The sequence below is a fragment of the Lolium rigidum genome, chromosome 2 (assembly GCF_022539505.1).
Source record: "Lolium rigidum isolate FL_2022 chromosome 2, APGP_CSIRO_Lrig_0.1, whole genome shotgun sequence".
Classification (NCBI taxonomy): domain Eukaryota; kingdom Viridiplantae; phylum Streptophyta; class Magnoliopsida; order Poales; family Poaceae; genus Lolium; species Lolium rigidum.
The window spans coordinates 263,180,238-263,192,266 of NC_061509.1; the positions used below are offsets into that span (position 1 = coordinate 263,180,238).

The 12,029-nt window shown below is 38.0% G+C and overlaps 1 protein-coding gene across 1 annotated transcript; it reads left to right on the top strand.

Moving 5' to 3' along the window:
• Positions 1-6,377: 6,377 nt before the first annotated feature.
• Positions 6,378-11,498, top strand: LOC124688683 (cytochrome P450 87A3-like). The gene is made up of 9 exons (XM_047222324.1): positions 6,378-6,601; positions 7,490-7,814; positions 7,964-8,116; positions 8,477-8,728; positions 9,066-9,155; positions 9,308-9,386; positions 9,913-10,019; positions 10,475-10,608; positions 11,408-11,498. The coding sequence occupies exons 1-9, from the start codon at positions 6,378-6,380 to the stop codon at positions 11,496-11,498; spliced, it is 1,455 nt and encodes a 484-aa protein (XP_047078280.1).
• The last annotated feature ends 531 nt before the right edge of the window (positions 11,499-12,029 follow it).

Here is a 12,029-nt window from a genome sequence, read left to right on the forward strand (position 1 = left end):
ATCAATTTCCTCCTCTTTTTCATCCAATGAGCTTTCACGTTCATCAATTTCTTCTTCCACCGGTTCCTGCAAATTGTGAGTGCATTCTTGTGCATTAATGTGTCTCTCTTTATAATCAAGGATATAAGGATTCCTACTGTAGCACTCTATGCAAGAATTAAGGATAGTAGAGACATAATCTTTAAGGTCCTTACAAATAGCACAAGTTTCATAATTCTCAACCATGAAGGATTCTATCTCGGAGGCTCCCATAAATAAGACAAATTGTTCTACCTCTTCGAACCCATAATGAATATAGTAATTCCGATTATAGTTCTTAATTAAAAATTCCTCACTAAAGCCACATTGAAATTTAAGATGTTTAGTATCATGTTGAGAGCAACAGTTTATATCATGGCGTCTAAGCAAGATTCTAGCAATTGTATTCAATTTTTCTATCATAGCACTCATTATTTTACCAGTTCTTGATTCTCTATAATTATTATAACATTCTATAAGCTCCAAGTAGGTTGTAGGTTCTCCCATAACAACAGTTTTTAATTTTTAGGTTTTTCAAATTTTTATGGATTTTCGGGTATATAGGGAAAATAAAACAAGACAAAAATAAACTAGGAAAAAGTAAACTAAGCAAAGTAAAACTAGACAGAAATAAACTAAGCACAAATAAACTAGACAGAAATAAACTAGCAAGACAAAATAAAATAAAAGCAGAGAGAGAGGTAGAATGTACTCCCCAGGTGAACTTATGAGTAGAGCTATGCCTCCCCGGCAACGGCGCCGAGAAAATAGTCTTGATGACCCACAAGTATAGGGGATCGCAACGAGTCTTCGAGGGAAGTAAAACCCAAATTTATTGATTCGACACAAGGGGAGGTAAAGAATACTTATAAGCCTTAACAACTGAGTTGTCAATTCAGCTGCACCTGGAAAAGCACTAGCAACAGGGGTGATGTGAAAGTAGCAGTGATATGAGAGCAATAGTAACAGTAACACAGCAGCAGTAGTAGTAATATGAGAGCAATGGTACCAGAAAATAGTTGACATGTAGAACGAGTATATGATGATGAAAGATGGACCGGGGTTCCCAGCTATCTACACTAGTGGCAACTCTCCAATAACAAGTGTTGGGTGAACAAATTATAGTTGGGCAATTGATAGGATTGATAAGGCATTAAGAAAGAACATCAATTCATTAATCATGTAGGCATGTTTTCCATATTTAGTCGTACGTGCTCGCAATGAGAAACTTGCACAACATCTATTGTCCTACCAGTCGGTGGCAGCCGGGCCTCAAGGGAATCTACTGGATATTAAGGTACTCCTTTTAATAGAGCACCGGAGCAAAGCATTAACACTCCGTGAAAACATGTGTCCCTCACATCACCGCCATCCCCTCCGGTTGTCCCGATTTCGTCACTTCGGGGCCTTTGGTTCCGGACGGTGACATGTGCATACAACTTGTAGATACAATCTAAGCAATAATTATAGAGCTCAAATCTAAGATCATGCCACTCGGGCCCTAGTGACAAGCATTAAGCATAACAAGATTGCAGCAACAATAACTTCACAAACTTTATAGATAGACTAATCATAATGTATCATCCATCGGATCCCAACAAACACAACACCGATTACATCAGATGAATCTCAATCATGTAAGGCAGCTCATGAGATCATTGTATTTAAGTACATGGGGGAGAGAATACCAACTAGCTACAGCTAGAACCCGTAGTCCATGGGGGAACTACTCACGGAGCATGATGGAGGCGATGGCGTTGATGGAGATGGCTTCCGGGGGCACTTCCCCGTCCCGGCAGGGTGCCGGGACAGAGACTTCTGTCCCCCGAATTGGAGTTTCGCGATGGTGGCGGCGCCCCTGGAGTCTTTTTTGAGTTTCGTCAAGAGGTCCGGTGTTTTTAGGTCGAAAGGGATTTTATAGGCGAAGAGGCGGCGCAGGGGGGCACCTGGGGGCTCCACACCACAGGCCGGCGCGGGCCCAGGGCAGGCCGCGCCGCCCTATGGTGTGGTGGCCCTCTGGCCCCTCTCCGACTCTTCTTCGGTGTTCTGGAGCCTTCCGGGAAAAATAGGAGGTTTGGTCTTCGTTTCGTCGAATTCCGAGAATATTGCCCGAACAGCCTTTCTGGAACCAAAAACAGCAAAAAACAGGAACTGGCACTGTGGCATCTTGTTAATAGGTTAGTTCCGGAAAACGCATAAAAACATCATAAAGTACAAGCAAAACATGTAAGTATTGTCATAAAACAAGCATGGAACGACAGAAATTATGGATACGTCGGGGACGTATCACTCCCCCTTAAATAGGAGGTGGAGCCGAGGGTTTTCGTAATACACAAGTTACAGAGTACGGGAGGGTTTCGTACCCGTCCCGTAAGATTACAAGTCTATATATTTCCTAATACAATCTATCTTTCCTTAACACTACATGGGCTTCCGAATCTTCTTGTTCTTCGAGTCCTGGGCCTTCAGTAAACCCCGGGTACCATCTTCGGCAGGCCCATTGGGGATGCCTATGTCAACTGGTGCCCACTTCAAATTTAAATATTTTAAAATCTACTAAACCAAATTTAGTAAATTTTATATATTCGAAAAGCCCATGAAATTATCTAAACCATGCCACTGGCCTCACTTGCAAATTATTTGTAGAATTTAAATGATAAAAATAACAAGGCAGAGCCTTTTCCAACTTCAAATAAATATTAAAAATTATCTTTAAATGATTTTAAGTTGATTCCAACTCTCATAAATCACATTTGATACACTCTAATTGTTTATGCAAAAAACATAGTATAGTTGTTTTGCATGATCATGGACTAGAACTAAATAATGGCTATGGAGCCATTTCTAGTCCATTTAACTCATACAAATAAATTATTTAATTAGTATGAGAGCTATTCTCTCATTTAAATTGTGATCTTAAGTAATTGAAATAGAGGTACTGACTTTGGTCTAATAAACCTCATGCTTGATTACTTAGAGATATTAAATCATTAGCATGCTAATATTAAAATGCATGAGGTGTAGCACCTCATTTAAATTCCACTCTCAAATAATAGATATGAAGTGTTGACCTTTGTCAACTAATACTCATACCTTATTATTATTTGAAGAGATTAAATCTTAATAAGATTCAATGAGAGGAAATTATCTTCTCCAAAACATTAAAGAGCTATATTAATAATTAACTATAATGAGAGGAAATTATTTTTCTTTAACATAAATAAATTAAATCCCCATGCTAATAAGATGTGATGCTAGCATAGGCTTGTGTGTAATTTTGGTGTGCTTAGCTTAGAACCTAAGTTTGTGTAGTGATCATTATACCTTGTATTCGTATATAGACGCTAGTCTCGACGAATACCCGGAGGAGGAAGACTACAACCAAGAGGAGGAGGAAAACTTTGACTCCTATCCCAACCAAGGCAAGCTAATACTCTTGCAAGCCAATCTAAGGCCAAGCTCTTCATGAGCAAGGCACCATTACATATTACTTTCTGCTTAAGAATCCTATCCTATGTTTTATTTTATTTATGGTATTTCAGAGTTTACTTTGATTTATGATTCACTTGGTCTAGACTAGAACAAGAGTATCAATGTTAGCATAAGCAAACAAAGCTAGATAGCACCCCTTCATGACTAGATGATATTGCTAAATAAATAAAAGTGACTACTCTAGATGGGAACAAGGTGAAATGAAATGACTTTGAAGGAATTTGAAAGTGAAAGTGACTTGAATGACTTGGTGAAAATTTGTGAAAAACTGATGATTGGGTTCGGATGCGATACCTTTCCAATTATACAAGTACCCCCACAATACCGGAATATGGGTATGGCTTAACTGGAAGTTTATATACCTTAGTATGGGTTCCCTCTAAACAAGCGCCATAGGGGTTATGCCGAGGCTGCCTCCGTTGAGAGTGAATTGATATGAAATGACGTGAATGAGGTGAATTGTCCGGCCCAAGCCTCGTGCAAGTGCCCGGCCGACGGTTTGTCTTCACTGGGAGGCCACGCTCATGGGGAGAGGTGCCTATACTAGGGTGTGTAAGTGAAAGGATAGGGTTGATGATCCGCGTACTGAGTTACGATTATTCAGGGTTATTCCTGACGGATGTAATCAAATGTTGTGGCACAAGTGTGCAACCTCTGCAGAGTGTTAAAACTATTCGAATAGCCGCGTCCACGGTTACGGACGGTTGGAAAGGCCATACTGTACCGTTGTCAGAACTTGTCTTAAAAAGGAATGGTGAACTTTGAATGGTGACTTGAATTTTGAAAACACAACTGAGGTTGTGGGAATGACACTAATGTTGCCACTTGAGTTAGTCTAATTATTCAAGCATCTTTACTAAATGTTTATGAAATAAACTTGGCTTTATGCAAATAAACTTAGAGCTTAGAAACCCTTAAAAGTTGATAAATACTTACATTAGTATCAGTTTGCGAGTACTTAAAGTACTCATGGCTGTGTCCCTGGCTATTCCAATGCCAGACTATGAAGAGGAGCAACACTATGAGGATGACGGTCAACAAGACGTCTACCAGAACTAGGAGGCTGCTAACGTCAAGCGTTGGCCTGTGGATAGCTAGTTCCACCTACTACGACGCTTCCGCTACTTATAGGTGTTCGTTGATCGTTTAGATCAACTATTTGTGTAATATTGAATAATGTGATCTATGGTTGTAAGACACTATGTGTTGTAATAAATAATGACTCCATGGTATTAAACTGTTATGTCTCGCAACAACAATATTCCTGGGATTGCGATGTACGACATCATAGGCATCTGAACTTAGAAATCCGGGTGTTGACAGTGGGCGTGTCACCTGGTCTTTTTGGGCCTCCAAGACCCCCAGGTGAGGACCAAGTGCTCTACGTCCTTCTCTCGGTGAAAAATGACATCCCAGAAATCCTAGCTCAATTTGACTCCGTATAGATCTCTGAAAGTGAAAAAATATACAAAACATGGTTTTCCTGTTTTGTAGAGTTATGACCCAAATAAAGGAAATCATTGGTAAATTCCCATAAATCAATGTAAAACATGGTATTATCATCATATATGTTACAAATATGTGGGAATTCATGTTAATAAGTACAAAGTTCATGTATGAATTTTACATGCATCAGTAACCTACATAAGGGAAGATTTTTTATCGTCAAAAACCTTGTCATATCTACGTAGTCATAGCGACCAAATAATGGCAAGCGCTCCCACCCTAATAACTATCGTAAACATATGATTCACACCATATAGCCAGTTGTCAAATACTACCTCCATCCCAAAGCTTAACGCTTTTATTTTTTGAAAAATCAAACAAATTAAAGTTTGACCAAAATTTTAGAACAAACTATCAATAAATATAATATTTTGTAGATACCATATGAAAACATATTTTATTATCTATTTAATGATATTAATTTTGTATTCTGCATGTTAATATTTTTTGGTAAAAGCTTAGTTAAACTTGATATAGTTTAACTTTCTAAAAATAATACTAAGCCTTAAGTTTTGGGATAGAGGTAGTATATTACAATGCAACATTGCGGATATAAGGTTGAACCTACTTAAATGACCAATCATATATATTTAACAAATTGCACCGGACGAATATATGTTTGATAATCTCGTCATGATGACAATAGAATACACACACCCTGTGCTTCCTAGGCAATTGCGTTTGAACAATTAACTAATTACAATAATAATAGTTATTGGCACATGAACCTTTCCGTGGGGAACGAGTCTGCACTTTGCCGCACCTTTTGCGTCTTTGTCGTTGTTTCTTTCTCTCCTTGTATGTTTGGCGTGCTGAATTTGGGCCTCTTTTCTCGTAGTAAGTTGTGGTGGGTTGTGTTTTAAATTGGATTCTTCTGATCCTGGCGTGCGTAATATCTTGGCACGATGGGGTGTAACTGAGCTTACAGGTTGTAGACATATCTTGGCCCAGAAATGGCTCTCGGTTTTCTCGTGTATACTGGAGCAGCCAGATAGGACAAGAATTTAAAAAGCATGGATAATCAATCAATTTAGTGGCGGATCTATGATCATCGTACGTAAGTCGCTCTGTCGCTGTAAGAAAGATCGACAGGGAAAACGTAAGAAACAAAAGAGGGTATGAAAAAGAAAACGCCCACGCGTTGCACGGTCTTGCGTGTGTCTGGGAATGTCGAAAGGTAATTTTACGGCCGCCGTGATGTCGTCGTCGCAATGTCCGTTGTCTATATAATGGAGCAAACGCTGCTAGGACTAGCAGAGATCCAGACGAACCGGCCACCTCCCATGCATGCATGCTGGCTAGCTAGTCGATCACGCGAATTAATGTGGGGTGGTACTCTAGTCCCTGTGGTAGTGGCGACCATGCCTTGGCTTGCTCTCGTGGTCGTGGTCATGGCCATGGCGGCGGCCTGGTTGGTCCATTTGGTACTGACCAGATACTGGCCGAACCCGTGCAACAAAGCAGCTCAAGGTGCAAGGCTGCCGCCGGGGTCGAGGGGCTTCCCCCTCATTGGTGAGTCGCTCGAGTTTTTCGCCGGGAGCCCGTCGCTCGAGCTGCTCCCTTTCTTCAAGCGACGCCAAGAGAGGTAATCGGGTTGCGCTAGACTGCTGGTACCATTTTTATTTTTAAATATATATGAGTGCACTAGTATTTGGTGACTAAGACTGAAAAATAGGTAGGCAGCCAGAAAAAATATAAAGATTGACTTGTTGACCCTTGAAAAGATAATACCATTGAAGAAAGAAAGTGTGTTGGCTTCTGCAGAACTCAGAACAACACTTTGAGAGTCACAAAAGTTGTTTTCCCTCACAAGGTCTTTTTCTCCATTTCGTAAAAACCTTCTTCTAAGTTGACTGAGAATGTAACACTAAAAAACACAAGTTAATTTAATGGCTCTTCTTGGCTTGATAAGCAAGCAACCGGGATTATATCATAACTATTCAGCTATTTGTTTTGTCGGGAAAAATATTCCTCTGTTTGACATCATGCCTAAAAAAAATTATATCAATGTTTGGTGTTAACATGTCGGAGGTTTAACCCGAAAATTTAAACCCACCTGCCGCATCTACAATTTAATACAACAAAATCATTATCAGTAATTATGTGTGTGTGCTCGAAATAGTTCTGGAAACTTTTTTATCCAAGATTTTATCCTAGTCGGGATATATTTTTGTGTTGCATATTATTAGTGTCCAGCACAATAAAAGTTCTTTAAAGAATGGAAGATTATATTACCTTCCATCTTTACATCGATTTATTCAACCATAGAGTTTAAACAAAAATAAGCCTAACCAAGAAGTGTGACATACACAGCACGTAAAAAAAAATTCAATCTACTCAAGAAAATCGATAAGCCACAAATAAACATCATCATCATGCATTAACAAGACTATGGGACAAAGTTCACCGCAAGTGGATGTTTCTAGATATTTCTTCATGGATGGAATTAACCGATGGCTCAAATAAATTTCAGATATGGTCCTATCTTCAAGACGAATTTGCTCGGTGAAAACCTGATCGTGTCCCTGGACCCAGAGCTGAACAACCTAATCTTCCAGCAAGAGGAGAAGTTGTTCCAGATCTGGTATCCAGAGTCGCTGATGAGAATATTAGGAGCCGACTGCATCATCGCCACACTCGGGTCCTTCCACAAGCACCTCCGGAGTCTGGTCCTCAGGCTATTCGGCCCTGAAAATCTCAGGTTGGTTATGCTTCATGATGTGCAGCGAATTGCCCATGCCAGTCTACTCTCCTGGCTTCATCAGCCCAGCATCGAACTCAAACAGGCTACCTCAAGTGTATGTCTCCCTTCGATTAATCATGTTGTGGTACAGCGTGGTAGTAAAGTTACTAGTCATTAGACGGCATGTTATTATGTACATGCATGATGATGACGATTATAGTACAAGATGGACAGTGTGACTTTGCAAAGCGTTGCCTTATGTAGATGATATTCAGCGTCACCGCAAAGAGGTTAATCAGCTACGATGAATCCTCAAGCTCAGAAGGGAAGTTGTGGATGCAATTCAACGCATTCCTTCAGGGACTACTAGCATTTCCACTTTACATTCCTGGGACAGCATTCTACAAATGTATGCAGGTAATTAAGAACTATTATATAGATAGTACATATTTATTATGAAGGAAATTATTATAAATATAGTATATGCATCAAATTCGTTTGACAGAGAGAACAACTAGAAGCTAAGTCTCCACCAGCCGAAAAAGATACTAATAGAAGATATAAATAAACACATGTAGATAGTTAGGTGAATTTAAAAAATCATACAGTGAATGCAGATTTAAATTTAACCCTTGAAATTATAAGATCTTCACCTTGAAATCTCAAGAGGATTCCTTCCAATTTACCATTAGGAAAGGTGAATATGGGTTGATCAGGTTGACATATCAATCATGACGTTATTGGTCTCGTTTGGCATAATTATTCTTTTATTGACAGGGAAGAAAGAATGTGATGAAGATTTTGAGGAAATTGCTCGATGAGAGGAAGAAGGATGCACATCGGGGGAGCATTGACTTTCTTGATCTCTTGATCGATGATTTGAAGGAGAAGAAGCATTTAATGAACGAGAATTTTGCCTTGGATTTGCTCTTCCTGCTGCTCTTTGCCGGTTTTGAGACAACTTCATCTGGGATAACTGCTGCGCTTAGGTTCCTATCCGATGATCCCAAGGCCCTGCAAGAACTCATAGTAAGCAAAGAAAAAAGATACTTGAATTGGGTGTTATTTTTGCGTGCTTCCCTTGGGGAGCATAGAATTCATAGCCAATACAAGCAAGACCTAAGGAAGTTTTCCTTTTTCATTCAAAATACAAGAACGAATCGTCTATGACATGTACACACTCACTCACCCAACCACACACAAACATTGCATGGATGTATTATACACAACACCCAGATGTTAACATATCAGTTTTATCTATACACTATATAGAAATTGGACAAACCATAGATTGTTATATATAGTTTGGTTGTCTGTATATATTATGTTCAATATATGACTCAACAAATCGGTTTTATGGTTCCAGGAAGAGCACGATAACATCCAGGAAAGAAGGGATGATCCTGACTCTGAAATCACATGGGAAGAATACAAGTCCATGAAATTTACATCACATGTATATATCTCGCTTCACCGTCTATTGCTAATTACTTCAACCACGCAGAGTTCTAAGTTGTTCAAGAAGAAATTAGTATATTACTGTGTAATTAGTGCCATAAGGACGTGTGCAATTTATGTTTATATGGTTACTTAATTATTACATTGTAGGTTATACATGAAGCATTAAGGCTGGGCAACATCGCTCCGGTCATGTTTAGAAAAGCCATAGAGGATGTTCATATAAAAGGTAAAGACATTTTAAGGAAAACGAGACATGTATGAGTACTCATACAGATGCACGACATATTTGATTCATAGGAATATGGAGGAAAAACATAGTGTTGGTTCAAATAAATAGAGCAATGAAAAATATAGGAAAATTCTTTTAATCTTGTTTTCAAAATAATTTTTAGAATTCACCCAAAGTTCTTTTTAGAATTCTTATGTGTGAAGAACGAGACCTAGATCTTTCGTTGCATAATAAAATTCTAATTGTGGTTTGTTCGTGTACTGTGAACTTTATTTGACCATATTTATTGCATTGTTGTGTTTTTCTAATCATGTAACCAAAATCCTTGGACGTTACATTTGTTTATCAATCCTCTGTTTGGCACAATCAGACCTATCTTATTCACGTGTTTCTTCTATTCCTACAATTTTACAATCTCGTAAAACAAATAGTCCATATACATTGATACAATCATAGCTACATATATAGCAAGTTAACTTATAGTGCCTTGATTTGTATTGATAAATGCTCATGATTCATGCAGGTTACACTATCCCAAAAGGATCAAAGATCATGATCAATCCTTCTAGTGCTCATTTAAATCCTAAAATTTACAATGATCCAAATGCATTCAATCCATGGAGGTGGAAGGTTAGTAAAATTTATACCAAAATATCAAATGCACATATTTTAGCGAATGAAGGGGAAAAGGAAGGTTGATACATATAAATACTTTAAAAGTACATGAAATTTTATCTCATATGGATAGAACTATAAATTGCAACTAGGGTGCATCCAACAATTGTTTATAATTCCTGTTATGACCTAGGGGATTATCTCAACAGTGAGAATCCAATGCTAAGTGAATTTTACATTTACATAAAATATTGTATATGCACATAGGACTATTTAATGGTGTACCTGGAGGGAAAATATAGGAGAATCAAAGTCTAGATAACATCTTAATTTCTTTTGTCCCTTACATTTTATGTGCTATAGCACAGAAATGGCTAAGGGGTCTAGATTTTTTTTATGTAAGGGATTAACATTAGTTGTATTCTAAAAGCACATCTCTTTAAAAATGTACCTACAACCTATGTGTATAGGATAGGGCTGAACCGGTTGGTGGTGCCTCCAAGGAATTCATGGTATTCGGCGGAGGGTTGCGGTTATGTGTTGGTGCTGACTTTGCTAAGATGCAAATAGCTATCTTTCTTCATTGCTTAGTTACTAAATACAGGTGAAGTTCCATTTCTTGTATTCCATGTATTTATAAATAATTAGTACTCCCTCTCTCCGAATGAGATGTCACAAAATTGTCTAGATTCGCATGTATTTATATAAAAAGGAAACAAATCTAGATACATATGTGTCTAGATAAATCTGCAAAGTAATTTGGAACATATGGAGTATACAACCATTAACGAGTGGTCTTGTCTACTTCTATATTTCCTTTGCCATAAAACATACACCACTATGAGGTAAACATTATCCAATCCAACTCATGTGTCTACGACCTAACATCTTTCTAGTCATCATTTCCCACTTAAGTGTGCCGAGTAAGGTGTTGCAATAAAGACCTGTAGTACCTACAATAAATCGGATATGGTGTGCAACTTCAATGATGTTTTATTTCTTGCAAGACAAGACTCAATTAGCATGTTTCAAAAGAAACACCAGGACATTGATCTCGTCAGTTTGGTTTTCAACAAAATGGTATACAAATAATGAATACAAGTAACGAAACATGTATTAAAACGTATAAAACTCTGATTGTATGAAAAACATGTGAATGCGGTACAACTATGATAGATAAAATAGTGTACATAGCTAGATCTTGAGTCTCTATAGGTAAGATGTTACATGTGCTCAATGAACAATGTATGAATATGACAGAACTAGAATGAAAATACAAGATCAACATCATACATGAATTTTGAGCTCCTTTCAGTCATAGGATATATTCTACATAATATGTTTTGCAGGAATATCAGACATAGTTACCCACTCTTTAAAATTTAAACTTGTTTCTACTGCAGATGGAAAGTGATTAAGGAAGGAACCATGGTGCTTTCCCCTGGACTACAATTCCCAGATGGGTTTCACATCCAACTTCTCCCAAAAGCTTGATTTGTGGTTTTGATTATTGAATAGTACAATATTTATGTTCCCTGAAAGATTTGAAATATTATTGTTAGTTCTTCTTATATGGCTAGTAACCGAGTCACAAAACATATATTGCTAAATAAGCACTTTATTGTAATATTTTTATAATTATATGTCTCGTGTATTATTTTTACCCTTGTACGAAGATAAAAACACACTATTTCACTTAAAATATCTCAAAAGTTATAGAAGGTTTTACTATGTTGCTATATATATATATATATATATGTTCTCTAATATAATGTGTATGTGTTGCTCTCTATTTTTCATTATCGGCGGGGATACATTGGTGGACATTCCTTATTTTGACATGTCACCAGAATAATATTGTGTGTTGGGTGTGTGTGTGTTTGTGTGTGTGGGTGGGGGGAACACGACAATGGATACACGAAGGGTTGGGATGAGATGAAGTGATTTGAAGAAAACAATGGGCAAGTTTCCCATACACGCCGACGAGGTCAGTGTATAGGTGCACCCCTCGCTAGGGCTCTAGGG

Coding starts and splice junctions, on each gene's coding strand:
- LOC124688683 (XM_047222324.1), top strand. CDS start 6,378: ATGCCTTGGCTTGCTCTCGTGGTCGTGGTCATGGCCATGGCGGCGGCC. Junction 6,602..7,489: donor TTCAAGCGACGCCAAGAGAG/GTAATCGGGTTG, acceptor AATAAATTTCAG/ATATGGTCCTATCTTCAAGA. Junction 8,729..9,065: donor AGGCCCTGCAAGAACTCATA/GTAAGCAAAGAA, acceptor TTATGGTTCCAG/GAAGAGCACGATAACATCCA.